The sequence below is a fragment of the Aptenodytes patagonicus genome, chromosome 1, assembly GCF_965638725.1.
Source record: "Aptenodytes patagonicus chromosome 1, bAptPat1.pri.cur, whole genome shotgun sequence".
Classification (NCBI taxonomy): Eukaryota; Metazoa; Chordata; class Aves; order Sphenisciformes; family Spheniscidae; genus Aptenodytes; species Aptenodytes patagonicus.
The window spans coordinates 197,794,153-197,809,340 of NC_134949.1; the positions used below are offsets into that span (position 1 = coordinate 197,794,153).

The window sequence follows — 15,188 nt, forward strand, 5'->3', positions numbered from 1 at the left end:
CAGGGTGAGCTGCCATCCCGCGCAACGGCCCGCCCCACCCACCCCCCCAGGCACGGCCACGCCCCACTCGCCGCTCCCTCCCACTCGGCAGGGCCGCGCCGCTCCTAGCCCCGACCCTTTCCCCTCCCCTCCGTCTATCTCCCGCGGGAACCAATGAAAGGGAGCCAATGCCCTGTGCTGCTCCCGCCCCCGCCCAGCCAGGAGCCACCCCTTCCGGCGGAAAGGCGTCGTGGCGTTGTCCAAGATGGTGGCGGGAGGGTTGCGTCTGTGTGGGCTGATCAGGTACGAGGGCCGTGTGTGGGGGCGGTGCGTCCTGGCAGCGGAGAGGGAGGGGAGAAGGAGGCCCCGCGCCCCCGTGGCCCCCTGCCAAGTGGCGGCCGCGCTTCCCCATTCCTCCCCTGAGCCTCCCCGGGCGTCACGCACCCGCCCCGCCCCTGCCCTCCCCCGTGTTCCCCCCGAGGAGGGGAGGCCGCTGGGCAGGGCGAGGTGGGACGGGTCCCTGCCCGGCTCCTTCTCGTTCTGCCGCCGGCCTCGGATGGGTTAATGTGCTTTTCCGCTTCTGCACCCCGAAAATGAAAGTGTTTTCTTACCTGACGTGTCAGTCGTGTCGCGTGGCTCGCCGTGGGCAGCCCCTTTAATGTCGAGTAAATGATGCTTATCATAACGCGCAGCACAACATCAGAATCCAGGCTCTGGCGCCTGTGAAGATCCGTAGGCCAAGAAGAGACTCTTGTGAGAAGCCTCCCGTTCCTGGGTTAGGAGAGCTGTGCAGGGAGGCGGTGGTGAGCAAAGGGAATGCCCCTGCCAGAGAGTGCTTCAGACACCTGAGGAAACAGGTCTCTCTAAACAGAGAAACCGCTCAGAGCTTTTCTGGGCAATTGACATAGCTCTTCAAATCTCCAGGGAATAGAAAATGCAGGTTCTGGGTCATGCACTCCAGGCTGGCCCAAAGCAGTTCACACTAAGGCAGGCCAAACAGGAGCTTGGACTGAAGAAAACTCCTACAGCTTCGCTAGTTGTGTTTTGCCGATTGCCAAGGGCGTGCAGCCTTTATAGTGTATATAGCACATGGACATAGATATAGATATATGGCATGAATAAACAATAATAAATGATTGAGAGATAACAGTAGGAAAAATGTCTTTGGCTAAACACTGTAGAACAGTGATTTTTTTTTTTCCCATAATTGTTGAAATGATACACAGATACTGATGATTTCTGAGGTTAGAAGAACTCGACAAATTGTTGAACTCCCTGTAGCTCTACCTGTAAGCCCTTCTCTCTCAATTTTGTACATAGTATTTCTTTAAAGCAATTTTATATTTTAAAATTTCCATCTTGTTTCAGATTGCTGTGGTCATTGTTAATCCCTGCGTTATTTCTGAGTGGAATTTTGTGTGTTTGCTTGGTGGTGCTACTGTGGGGAATACGGCTTTGGATACAACAAAGGAAAAAACAGTTGACCTCAGCAGGAAAAGATGGGAAGCGGCCATTGCTGGTTGCATTTTTTCACCCATATTGCAATGCAGGTGGTGGAGGGGAGAGAGTCTTGTGGTGTGCCATAAGAACGCTCCAGAAAAAGTAAGCATATATGTTTATCAAATACCGTATTTCATTCTCAGCTGCCTATGGTATTATTTATGCACATTTTGGTGTTTTACATACTTAAATAGTTATCATTAATCTACTGGTCCTACATATTTTTTTTTTACGTCTGAGTTTCACCTGGTTGCACTATTCCACTTTATCCCTTTACCCAGATTTTGATCTGTCCTGCTGTGGCATCTCTCACTTCTTCTGTCTCTCCTTGGGATAACCCCTCCTCCCTCACTAGTTTTCCAGGACGGGTATGGAACTTTGTATAGGCATAACTCGTCAGTAGACAACTGATAATCTTGGTATCACCTCTTGGTGCAGGAGGCAAAACAAGTTAATATCTGAAGTGGATTTAACATTGGCACGTCCACTGGCTTGCAGAGTCTTCTGCATTTTACTCATGCTATGCACTAGACAGACACCTCCTAATGTAGGGCAAGGCGTTCTTAAGTATGTAGAATAATACTGAGCTGCTTTTGTGATTTACTCAAAAAAAGTATTCCCCAAGTCCTTAGCCATATGTTTTTCTGCAGATCAGAAAAACCTGTGGAAGTATAAGGAAAAGTATAATTTAGTTAAAAATAATTTCAGAGTTAGGCCAGGCATTTGTTCTCACATAGTTTTTGAGTAATTTTGAATGGATAATATTTTTAGTTTCGTGTTACAAAATTTGAAGAGAAGAATGAATGAAATTCTTTTTCTTGCAGGTACAGAAATGTAACGTGTGTTGTTTACACTGGTGATAGAGATGTCACTGGAGAAGAAATAGTAGAAGGTGCTTTCAGAAGATTCAATATTAAATTAATTCATCCTGTGAAGTTTGTATTTCTAGAAAAACGCTACCTTGTGGAAGCTTCTCTTTACCCTCACTTCACTTTGCTGGGACAAAGTTTAGGATCAGCGTTTCTCGGATGGGAAGCTCTTCTAAAGTGTGTTCCTGATATTTATATTGACTCAATGGGTTATGCCTTCACGCTTCCCCTCTTTAAATATTTAGGAGGTTGTCACGTTGGATGCTATGTCCATTATCCCACTATCAGCAGCGATATGCTTTCTGTCGTTAGGAATCAGGATACCAGGTTTAACAATGCAGCCTTCATTACAAACAATCCTCTTTTCAGCAAATTTAAACTTGTCTACTACTACTTCTTTGCTTTCATGTACGGATTGGTTGGTTCCTGCAGTGATGTGATTATGGTTAATTCTTCTTGGACACTAAATCACATCCTTTCCCTCTGGAGAGCTGGGGCTTGCACTAGCGTTGTGTATCCACCGTGCGATGTTCAGACCTTCCTGGATATTCCACTGGAAGAGGAAAAGAGCACCACTGAATATTCCATTGTTTCTGTCAGCCAGTTCAGGCCGGAAAAAGATCATCCTTTGCAAATCAGAGCCTTTGCTAAATTGCTGAAAGAGAAGAGACTGGGGCAGCAGCCATCATTGAAGCTTATCTTAATTGGAGGCTGTCGTAACCCGCAAGATGAAGAGCGTGTAAATAACCTTAAACATCTTTGTGAAGAGCTGGGAGTTAGTAACAATGTGATGTTCAGAATAAACATTCCCTTTGAGGAGCTAAAGAGACACCTGGCTGAGGCCACCATCGGCCTGCATACGATGTGGAATGAGCACTTCGGGATCGGTCAGTATCTTTCCTCAGTGTCGGCCATTTGTCCCAGCTGGGGACACAGTTGGGGAGGGCTTCAGTTCATGATTAAGGCTCCTCAGTGTAGGTGTCTAAGCGTAGAGGTCTGCATGCCAAGCAGGTGTCCAATTCCCATTCTTGTTAGAGGTGATCTAGCTGAGGTAGAGCCTACAGGACCAATTCAGATGACTAATCCCTAGGTGCTACTGTAGTGTAAACTGAAGTGCTGTAGACATTGTAGACTATTAATTACGGGCATCCTCTAATCACCTATACAGGCAGCTAGTCTCATCTGTGCTGCCCAAGATGTTCTGCCTGACCGCCAGCTGTTGCTCTGCAAGGTCACGGGTCACCCTAAGGTGCTGTGTTAGGTTTGCCAGCCTTACACAGATGCCTTCCGTACCCAACGGAGCCTCAAAAGGCACCAGGTACTTCTGTTTAAGCACCTTAGATTGTTCCCTGTCGGCTCCACTGACTGCAGGGGGAGCTTAGACACAGTTCACATGTAGACATCCACATGTAGAGATTTTGAGCGTGTTCAACCTGCCTCAACTGCCGTTTGAAATGTCTAGTATATGTCATGGGGCTCTAGCTGCTGTTTCAGAGGTGTGAGTCTCCCGCAGATCCTGTGTCTTATTTGTAAGCCCCATGTGGCTGCCACCAGGTACCCCCGGTCATCTCATTGCACTAGGCACCTGTGCTAAGGCAGTTAAGTCCTTAAATCTGTCGCCATAGCGTGGAGCAGAATGCCAAAGAGGAGCTGGGACCTGGTTTGTAATGTGCTATCGTACAGAATTAAGGTATTTGGCTCCGTTTATTGGAATTAGTTGAGTCCTGACTTTGGAAGGGAATGGAAGATTGCCCATCTGCCATAAATCTGCAGCAGAGTAAGTTAGCAGCCAAGCAGATGGATGCCGTACTTGGCTATAATGTGACTAAACCGCAGTTAATGTCATCAGACTTTATTAGAATACAAGTTGTAAGTATCAGGAGTAGTAGTTTATAGTCTGTAGGAACTTGGTATAAAAAAAATTTACTCTGAAGTGTCTTCCAGAAGCAACTGCCACAAAATGAAAATAATGGTTTCTTCTATTTTTTCCCCCATAAAACAGTTTAATTAAGTAAATAAAAAATTATTTTTAAAAAGTGATACAACCACACTGTGATTTTGAATTTCAGCATGATTTCACCTTCATCTCCAATGGCTTTTTACCTGTAAAAAACATGTTCCAAAATGTTGGAGGATTATTTATAGTTGACAATTTTTGAGCTAGGGGAACTTTTTAAAAAATCAAATCAGAACTGAGAAGAATCAGCAATTAAAGTGATTTCTGAGGTCTGTTTGGGAACCATGGAGGAGAGTTGAAGTTGATGTACCCATTCTATGCTATTCCCATCCCACTGCTTTTGGGTGAGGAAAGCTTACCATCAGATTCCCATTTCATTAAAATTTCTTCCATCAAAAATACAGATGCAGCAATAACAGTTTTTACTAGTTTGTCTTGCTGAATTGTCAAAAGCTATAAAGATTTGCTAATCTGCAAAATACTGAACCTCTGAATATCACCAGATTGAAATGTGCATAGTCAGCTTTTCTCTCAGAGTATCTTTCTAAAAGTTAAAAATCTTCACTGTGAATGAGAAAATGAAGTTACGTCTAATTTTTAATTATTTTTTGCAGCTGCCACCATACCATAAAACCAGCGTTGCAGTGTTCTATCACAGAGCAGAACAGAATTATGCAGTGTTCTGTCACAGAGCTGCTTTCCGTGTTTATCTTTACATTTGTTCCAATATCTAGCTTTTTTTCCACCATATATACTGGTGATATTATATGTCTCAGGTAAATCAAATATGTTACAAGAACCGCAACTTAACTAATTATATCTGATTTCTAATTTCAATTTTATGTGTTTAAGAGAAATTATCATTAGGACTGAAAAACTTAAATTTGTTTTTCTTATGGGACTATTTACTCTGTATTTTTCAAACTGATCTAGAACGGCAGACTATAGTAACTTACAGTTCTGGGTGATTTTTACTGTGTTTTTAACTTTCTAGTGCCTTATAGAAAGCCAAAGTACGTGATGTGCACATTCATATCGGCATGTTTTGTATCTTTTACAGGAGTAGTTGAATGTATGGCAGCTGGCACAGTTATCCTGGCTCACAATTCTGGAGGCCCCAAATTAGATATTGTGGTACCCTATGAAGGACATACTACAGGCTTCCTAGCGGAAAATGAGGACAATTATGCTGAGACGATGGCTTATATCCTCTCTCTGTCCCCTGAAAAAAGGTTAGAGATCAGAGAAAACGCTCGTCGGTCCGTGCACAGGTTTTCTGACCAGCATTTTGAAGAGACATTCTTGTTATCTGTGGAGCCATTATTTAAATAAATGTATAATAATAAAAATGTATATGAATAAAATTAACTTTTTATATTTGACTATGTGTCACCTGTAAATATATGTAATCTATGAGCTCTTGGTCCCATTCAATAGAGGTTTTTTTTTTTCTTTTTGTCAGGGTATCTGCTTTATGTAACAGAGATTTTTTTTACTGGGAAAGAAATGCTCCTGAAAATTTTTTGTGTTGACTACATGACAGTACAGTGCACTGCAAAACCCTCTGGATTCACAGAACCATCATGTTTCCTTGGTAACAGAACTACATCTGGAAGTTCTTTTATTTATTGAATACTTTACTTTCATGACTCTTGACCCACAGTCACACTTTTTAAAGTCAACACTTTTGTTTGATAGCTTTTGTACCCAGAAGATTTTTTTTTCCAGAATCTGTAGCACATTTTCAATTTGCTGTCCCCTATTATGTGGCAAAAATCTATTCTGTGGGATTTTAATTGTGGTTCTGGAGATTTCATTACCTACAGTGATTCCTTTAGGTTAATCATATGGTGGTTTTGCGAGCTTGCTTTTTCGTAAGTGTAGTAATTTCACTTGTCTATGATCTTTATATTAGCTATTTCCTCATGCCCTTTCACAGTATGACAACTTAATGGTATTTTTCCAACCCTATTCTATTGAAAGGTTTTCTGTTCCTAGGGAATAGAAGGGTCTAGATTAGAGGGCATAATTAAATGCTAAACAAACATGAAAGTTAAAGACCTAAACTACTCTTTATTATAAAACTGAGAACACAGTGAACAAAATGTTCAAAAACTGGACATCTGCTTTTGTATCAAAAATGGAAAAACATACAGTCCTTTTTGAGCCAACAGAGCAGTATTTTATATTTTAGCAAACTAAGAGAAGTGCAAAAAGCTACTGAAATCAGACTTTAGAATGTGGTTTTCCCTCTACTTAAGCTTCACCTGGATTATATGAAATTTTGTATATGAAAAAATAAGGTTGGAAGAACCTGCTGTTCCATGTTTTATTAGGAATTGGGGAATGCACAATTCTTATGGTGCTAATGAACCCTTTTACTGCTACTATATAAAACCGCTGAGCAGCTGGTGATACTGTGTAGGGTCAGTACTGTGTAAATGAAACTATGGATTATAAAGCTGTACTGGCAGTACACAGAGATTATGAAAAGCTGGAGGAGCTTCGAGTTGATTGAGCTAAGGAAATACAATACACTGACTAGGAGACTTTCTTACATGATACAGAAATGGTTAAAGAGAGTATGCAATCAGAAATTTGCTCACGCAAGTGTTGTCAGAGATGTCCCAGGTAGTATAGAATAATAAAGATGAAAGTGCATTTCAGTCTGGATCAGGATTTTTCAACATTTAGACATCTGAAAAGTAGCCTGATTTTTTTCCTTTTAAACAAAATAGCAACAACCTTCTATTAATTTTAACTGAGTGTTTAGCACTGTTGAACAGGAGTTGATTCACTTGGCGTTTAATGTCAGCTATCCTTAAATTTTGTTACTGATGTGGCTGAAGTTTCGAGCAAGTTGAAGTTTTGAAACAGTAAAACTGTGCTGGTGTTCTAGGTAGCTCTTGCTTCCTGCTTGCCTTTTTCGTTATGTGTGTCAATGCTAAATGACCCACGGTTATTTTCTAAATCATCATCAGGTTTTCCAAGTAGCTTGTGAGGTAAACTCATCTTTTCTTCATCTGTTTGACCTTTATTTATTGAAAGGAGGGGAGACTCCATGGTTCTCTCTGCTGGAGAAGTTGCCACTTTTTCCAGAGATTCCTCCAGCTCATGTCTCAGTTCATCTTCAGAATCTTCAAAATTTCTGTAAAGTAAAACAAGATAATTATATTAATTAAATATATCTTTGTTACAAGCCTTTCTCCTTTCAAGGCCTTTGAGATTTTTTTAAATGACTTATAAAGAATATACAAGCTACATACATAACGTAAGCTGTTTTTTCTTTCTCCATGAGATTGTTTACCCATATTTATAAGGTAAGAGAACAGGAGTTGCAAAGCCATGTTAATGCTTCTGCATAACATTTTTAATGGCAGCGTTGGCATGTGACATACTAAATTACAGAATTAAAAGTTAAATTAGCAGACTGTAAAACAAGTAAGTTTTCTTCACTGATGAATTTAAAAGAACAGAAGAAAAGCTTTAGGCAATGCAACCTGTCATTTCATGAAAACTGTTCTGTCGTATGGATTTTTCTTCTGATGTGCTTGACTTACGTGTCTTCATCATCTGATCGTGGCTCAAGTCTGCCTTCATCAACAGCAACAGCAGAGTATGTTTCTGAACCATCTTCATTGTTTTCTTTTGGAAGCAACGTAGTTAATCTCCCTTCTGGAAAGGAAGAGAAACAGTCCTTTATTTGTATATTAGCTAACTATAAAAGTGTACGTAAAGTAATAGCAAATAAGTAAATGCTTGAATTTTGTTGTTGTTCAAATGACAACAATGTAAATACCATGCTTCTATTGTTCTTGATCATACGTGTTTTAGTCAGCGGTTTGTAACTTCCGCTCAGTGGAACCTAGTGTGTTTGTAGACCATAACCAAAGGACTATAAAAGTTAAGTAAGAAAGGCCATCTGTTGTTAGGTTTATGTACCCAATACAGGGATCTGCTTTTTCAGTGGAAAACTTAAGGGAGTACTGTTTGGGAAAGACTGAAAATTGCAGCTATGGTTCCCTAAAAAATGCTCGCTTTCAAGACTGAAGGGCAACCCTAACCTGAAGGTAGGAGAACAATGCTAAGAGTTGTTTTAGTATAAAGACTAAATTCTGCATGTGATCCAAAAGAAATCTGTCAGTTTGGGTAACGCTGTGCTCCACAATGTCAGCTTGAGTAGCGGGGCAGAACTGGGTATTGAGTGCTGTATTTTAATAAATGTAACTGATAAAACCAGCAGCAGTTAGAATACCTGTGTGACCTTATTCTTGTTTCAGCCCTATGAACTGCTGACATTAGTGAAAAGTGGTTTGAATTTAATTTTCTTTTTTCTTTTTTTAACGTGTAAGCTATAAAGCTAGTCTTAGGAGAGGAATTTAGGTGGTACAAATGTAGCTGGTTTAGCCTTCAGGATGGGGCAGTTTTAAAAGAGCATGTTACACTATGAGAAAACATGTATGTGTGGCATAATTAGCAGGAGAGTGCTGACTGCACAGTTGCAAATGAAAAATATTTCTCGCGATCCATTAAAAATGTTGAAACTTGGCATGTACAATTTAGCTGGCTTAAAAGTCCTGTCATCCAATTATACCTTCAGTAGATTGCCAATTGTGCATAAAAACACAATGTCCGGTTACATTTACTGCATCTTTCTATGGAAAATACTCTTGACTTTTTTGCTAACAACTTTGATGCAATAAATGTCATTTTTAAAACAGTCTGTTACTTGAGGAAAGTGTGCTGCAGTATAAGTGAGTTCGAATCAATTTCAGTGTCAGCTGTATCAGCATGGACCATGCTGTGAAACAAAGTGAGTCACCACTGTAGTTTAAGCCACCATGTACTACAATTTACATCTGTTCTACAGAAATACATGTATTTGTATAAATGTTTTTTACAGGGCTCTTCAATGATTGCAGGGGCTAGATCCAGGTTTGTGGTATCTGCCAACTTGCTGGCAGTAGTAGCTTACCTCTGTCTACCCAAGAAACGAAAGAATTATATATGAAGTAATAGCTGGTAAGTAGGGCTTGCCCTTTTCCCTGCTATTGAAAACAGCAACGTCCTGAAAGAGGCCTTTCACTGCTACAGGACAGAGAGCAGTGGCTGCTGGGACAGGCTGCCCATGTTTTTCTAGTTTGCCAACTGCTTCAAAATGTCGGTTCCCATCACAGATCCTCTGCCAATGGTAGAAGAAATAACACACTGAAGAAAAACTTGTAGAATTTACAGTAACAAACATCCTACCTATTTCCTCTTCAAGCCGGATGAAGGAGTCATTAGACAGCTCTGCTTTTGCAAAGACGTTCAGGAGTGTCCCTGGTGGTGTTTGTTTCCACTGCTTCCTGCTTTCTGGGATGTCTTCAGGCAGAATAGCATGGTCAGCTGAAGAACAGGAAGGTTCTCAGGTCATGAAAGCATGACTGTGGCTTGGCACTGTCTTTTGTCAGATTCAGACTTTCTAGTCTTTAAACTTATTTCTTCGTTTTGTGTAATGCTGGAATCCTGTTTGGTTTTTTCCCTTGTGGAATACTGAGTTTTTAGTAAGTATTTGGTCTGATTGATACCATAGATAAAAAAATAGTTTGGGCTATTTGTCACTAAAAATTTTTAACACCAGTTTTAATAAAGTAAAAGCTCAGGTAACTGCTTATTAGGCCTGGAATAGACAAGTGCAGCTTCATTGAGCAGCCCTTGGTCTCAAACTTGTTGGGTTCTTGGGGCTGAAAAAGCTTCAAAGAAGCTCCTGTTTCTCTTGTGCCCTATGCTCTTTCATCTAAGGCAGAATGAACAAGAAGTGGCATATTAACAACATTCTGATCTGTCTTCACCATCTATGCAAACTTTTCAGGTTGTTTCTGTATCTAGGGTGTTGGGAGCATGCTGGAATGCTGGAAGAGCCCCTCATTTGCAGCAACCAGTCACTGGAGATATATGGCTGCCTGGGAATATACGCACTGGTACTGTAAGAAACATAGCAATTAGCTTCTTCTGAAAAGGAGCGTCACCACAGCCACACCTGTGTGAGGAGGCACTTGTGACTGTGTAGCAACAATAGTGTGTGGAGTGGGAAACCAGAACTCCACCACACTCTGGGATGGCGTCGGCAACTGACTGCCTCAGTGCTTGTGTTTCATCAACTCAAGGCCCAAGAAAGTGGTGTTGATTAGTTGCGTAGACTGGCATTGTTAGCCCTTGTTACCCAGGCCACAGAGTGATTCATAAAATGCAGCCCTCTTAATACATATGAGCAGGACAACATGATTGCAATATCAGACAGAGGGGGAAATGATGACTGCATTCTATGGTTTAACACATACAATAACCTCACTTATTATGAAGTCCTGCAATTAAAAGCCTGCCAGATGATGTGAACACTCTGGTATGGAATTGTTTTGGCAAAGGTCTGTAAGTAGTCTGGCTGAATTTTAGCAGCTCTCTGTTTTCGCTCACCAAAAACCAAAACCTTCTTACCAAGTTCATTTTCAGCCATAGTAGGACATACAGAAGTGACATCAGCATCAGCTAAAAAATTCAGTAGTGTCTGAGGGGCTCCAGCTTGCCAATGTTTTCTGTTTTCTTTGGTATCATCAATATCATTGGACTCTAAGGGGAAGAAAAAGAGGAGGCAAGGTTATTTCATTTTTTTAAAGTAGATTTCAGTGTGGTTGTAGTATTATGTGATATTATAAAGAGAGAGCTCATCAGATGAACTTGCTATAGTCTGGAGTTACTGAATTTACCTAACTCCGAAGTAATTTTCAGGATTAATACTCAGCGTTGCATTTCCCCAAGAAATACCTGTTTGGTATCCAGATAGTTCTTCCAAAGCTTTGTCCATATGATCTTCATAAACTTCCACCAATTTCTCCTTAAGATTCTCACCATCCACAAAAGTTGAAGTCTCATGGAGTTTATCTAGTACCTGAAAAAACAAGAGGTTACTCTGGAAAGAGAAAACAAATACGGGACAATAACTAATCACTTCCCATTTTACTGTGTTTGCCGGCCATTCTCATGTATGCACAGGCAAATTGTGTAACAAAAAGTGAAGCAGCAGAACTCAAAAGTCACATTGTGGTTTGTGTATCAGAGGGCTGCATGGGACTCTGCAGAGATGTGAAACAACAGAATGACAAAATAGTGTTTTATAAATTAAGAATATATATACTAGAAAGAAATTATATTTTTGCTGTCACTGTTACAAAAATTCTAATATACTAATAAAAATCTTAATAGGTAGCTATTACATGTCGATCAGCTAGAAATGTCATTTTAATAAATGAAATCACATAATGTCTGTAGTCTCACTTCCACTTTTTCTAAATAACAGCTGGTTCATCTCAATATTATTCTTGCTTTGTGATACAATACTAGTGAAAAGAAACAGAAATGTACTAAAACAATTTACAAATCAAATTTGGCATTTGCAGACTAACTCAGTTTTGAGATGAGTTCTTCCCCTCAACCCAATTTACAAAATTTAACTATCTGCACTCCTTCATCTTTTACTGTGTGAAAGATTGACCCAGATATCATCCAGTTTTCTTCTAAGCAATTATCCTCTTGAAGAAGGTCAGATATATGCGTCAACAAATCCTCAATAGGAAGTTTCATTGTAACAAAGATAGAGGATGATGGTAATGGAAACAATTAAACCTTAGATCATGGAGCTACTGTCATGGTTTCAGATTACTAATGTAAACACTTTGAATATAATGACAACATACCTCTGCTTCTTGAATGCTGTCTTCCTCAGGAACACATACATCTAAATTAATTTCAAACTTTACTCCTCCCTAAAGAAAATTCACACATTTCATTATTTTATTACATAAAAACATTTAATTAAATGTACACAGTTTATATGGAACTACAAACTTCAAAATTATTCTTCTATTGAAAATAACTTCTATTTAACAATACTTTTCTTCAATTTAACAAGATCAAAGCTGAACAAATTGGACAAAAATAGACTGCTCTGAATATCGTTTATGCATATTTTTAAATGATTGCATCCGCTACATAAGGCTGGAATATTGTTGATTTTAAGGCAAGGTGTCTTTGATAATCATTTAATTCAATCCTTGCAATACACAGAGTTCATTCTTACAGCTCATTCTCAACCAGTATTAAAATTTGAATGCTGTACCGCTTCCATGCAGTATTTCACAAAGACTTCTAGGCCACTTCACAATGATCTCATGGCCAGAAACTTTCCTGATCTCTTATGTGCATTTCCATTCAATTCGTATCCCCTTCTACAATTTAAAAAGCACTATAGAGGGTAATGTTTTACCACAGAATGTTAAGAAATTAGCAGCCTGACTTGACTTCACTTAAACTTAGAGTAAACATGAGTTTCCATACACTACTAATGCAGTTTGATATAAAGATGAGTAGGCAGGGATTGATGACTATCTGGGAATATCTAAAGGGAGTCTCCCTCAAATAATCAGAAAAGCTCTGCCACGCGTTTCTTGGTGATTCTACCGTCTCATAGAAACTTTTAACAGTAGACCAGCACTCTTAATTGACTCTCAAATAACTTGATTTCCAGAGCTACCATGGTAACACAATCATTTGAAATGTATAGATATAAGAAGAAAATGGAAAAAATACAACAATAAGGATGGATACCTTTGTGTTATATTTATTTTCTAAGATTTTTTCATCTTGCCTATCCTGGAGTCTGACTTGTTTAAAGTGTTCTTCCATGTCCTGGAAGGAGGAAAAAAAACCCAACTTACTCCTTTTTATATTCCTATGTCCTATGTTAGAACACGTCAGATAAAAGCACAGTAAATAATTGTATGCAGCTCCTTCAGCCATCTGCTGCAATTAGGGCACATCCTCAACCTCAGGTGAAACCACAACAATTCACAGATTTTACTTTTCTAAAATATCTATGCAGTTTCTCCAGTAGATGGAGTGCCCATGAACTAAGGTGACATCAAGCAGGGACAAAACCTAGTGTTTCTTTTTCATTATCATGCATTTCCCATTAAATCACTGGGAATATAATTTCTGTCCTATCGTGGCTCTGGTTGCCTATAACCTACTTTATTCCATCAAGTGATGTGTGAATTCATTTTAGTAAAAGCCAGATCCAGGATCCATGAAAATCACTGAAGAGAATCCTACTAATATTGGCAGGTTTGGCCCAAGTTCCAGCTGCAATAGGGTAGCAATGTCTGTCACTGGTTTATGTGGAAGTCTGCCCCTTGCTACTGAACAGCGCAGGAAAGTCCTACGCCACGTGAGGCAAATCCTGACTGAAGAATCCTAGTAGCTAGATCAGGGCTGTCTTCCCTTCAGAACAGACTGGGAATTTGCACACTGAGATTAATTTTCATAAATTGAGGCTTTCAATCATTTCATTTGAGGAAAAGTGCACGTGTTGCTGCAGAACTCCATGTGGTCAGGAAACCTCTTCTGATGTTCACAATGCCAATATTGCAAAGTAAGAGGGGAACAATTCTGAAAATCCATTCCAGTAGCTACTTTGGTAGTATTTGATGAGAAAGAAGTGAAGGAGTCCTGTAGCTGGAAAGCTTTGGCCCTGCCTCTTCCTCCCGCTTCTCCCAAATTTTTGTTTAAGTAAGGAGTCCACATAAAACTGGATTCTCACTTCCCACACAGTGCTACTCTCATGAATTGCTATATCTTTTGCACAGAGTTCTCATGAAGATTTGCACTGTGAGTGGCTTCTTCACTCAGAAAGCAAGGAAAAGAAACATACCACAAAAAGAAATTAAGTAGAAGTACATCGTAATATTTACAGATGAAAAAGAATTACCAAAACAAGTCAGGAATCAGCCAAAGAAACTTTCCAGGCTATTCATGAAGGGAACCTAAGGAGACTTTCACATGTGGTGCAAGCATCAGGTGAGATTTAAGCTTTACTGTTTTTCAGATTCATCACAGAGAGTGAATCAAAGACCATGCGGGACTTGCATAAAAATTTCTGTTTAGACTAGGAGATGATACCGATACCTGAAGTGATTCTTCTCCTGTTCCAGCTGTACCCTTGGTTTCACACTGGTCCTCAGCTTTTCCTTGCCTCACAAGATATGTTTTATCTTGTATTTTTTGATTCTCCTAGGGAAGATTTTTATAAAATATTCATTTCAATTTCTAATTAAGTGTACTAGCTTAAAAAAGAAAAAGGAAATATGACTGTGTGTATGTTTGAGCTTTGTTACCTGGAGTATTCCTGCTCTACATCTGAATTCTTTTATATCGTTGCGGTATTCTTCCCGAATTTTCTGCAATTGTTTCAGGTACTCCTATCGAAGAACAGTAAGGTAGAATACATATGTATTAGAAATACATACAGAAATAACACTAGCTAAACAAAATATTCTATGGATATCAAACTGTGTATATATGAGAAAAAGGGATCAGTGTCCTTTACTGCCAATTTTAAAGATTGCTTGATAGTTCCTATTAGAGGACATTTTGGAGTCATAACTCTTCCAGACTTTAACCTTTTTGAAGTTTTCCAGACTGTTTCATGCTAGATTTTCTGTAGAATTGTATCTAAAACAGCTAATTCCAAGAATAACCTAAGGACTGTCTGAGTAATGACTCTAAGGTTGCAGCCCAAAAATAGAGGACTGGAAATTAGGAGGACAAAAAATTATGCATTATTTATTGTATTGCAATCTGCTCCACAAAATGAAACAAAACCTGGTAATCTTTTCTTGGAGAAGCTTCAACATTTCCATGCTTTGAAGCAAAAACTTCAAATTTGGTCAAAAGATAATTTTTGTGTTAAGGACATCTCTGTTACTATTTATATGAGAGTCTATCCCAATTTGCTCATGTTACAAATGGATGAATCTGTAAAATTTCATTTTCTGGCATTTAGTACAGAC

General features: G+C 39.5%; 2 protein-coding genes across 2 annotated transcripts in view; one reads left to right on the forward strand and one right to left on the reverse strand.

Annotated features, from left to right (window-relative positions):
- The first annotated feature begins 209 nt into the window (after window positions 1-209).
- On the forward strand, window positions 210-5,687 carry ALG11 (ALG11 alpha-1,2-mannosyltransferase). Its single transcript, XM_076364172.1, has 4 exons — window positions 210-282; window positions 1,348-1,581; window positions 2,304-3,235; window positions 5,366-5,687. Exons 1-4 carry the CDS (start codon window positions 245-247, stop codon window positions 5,635-5,637), a joined length of 1,476 nt encoding a protein of 491 aa, XP_076220287.1. The 5' UTR covers window positions 210-244; the 3' UTR covers window positions 5,638-5,687.
- A 1,295-nt stretch (window positions 5,688-6,982) lies between these two features.
- The window catches only part of NEK5 (NIMA related kinase 5), a 28,606-nt gene continuing 20,400 nt past the window's right edge, over window positions 6,983-15,188 (reverse strand). Inside the window, exons 15-23 of the mRNA XM_076364169.1 lie at window positions 14,514-14,597; window positions 14,305-14,409; window positions 12,949-13,029; window positions 12,039-12,107; window positions 11,110-11,233; window positions 10,762-10,914; window positions 9,556-9,693; window positions 7,866-7,980; window positions 6,983-7,453 (exon numbers count right to left, since the gene is read on the reverse strand). Of these exons, the coding sequence (XP_076220284.1) occupies window positions 7,201-7,453; window positions 7,866-7,980; window positions 9,556-9,693; window positions 10,762-10,914; window positions 11,110-11,233; window positions 12,039-12,107; window positions 12,949-13,029; window positions 14,305-14,409; window positions 14,514-14,597 (1,122 nt within the window). The 3' untranslated portion in view covers window positions 6,983-7,200. The remainder of the gene's footprint in view (window positions 7,454-7,865; window positions 7,981-9,555; window positions 9,694-10,761; window positions 10,915-11,109; window positions 11,234-12,038; window positions 12,108-12,948; window positions 13,030-14,304; window positions 14,410-14,513; window positions 14,598-15,188) is intronic.

Excerpts from the sequence above, each read along its gene's own strand:
- ALG11 (XM_076364172.1), top strand. The coding sequence starts at position 245 with ATGGTGGCGGGAGGGTTGCGTCTGTGTGGGCTGATCAG. Across the intron at positions 1,582-2,303 it reads ATAAGAACGCTCCAGAAAAA|GTACAGAAATGTAACGTGTG; the intron begins GTAAGCATATAT and ends TTTTTCTTGCAG. Across the intron at positions 3,236-5,365 it reads GAATGAGCACTTCGGGATCG|GAGTAGTTGAATGTATGGCA; the intron begins GTCAGTATCTTT and ends TATCTTTTACAG.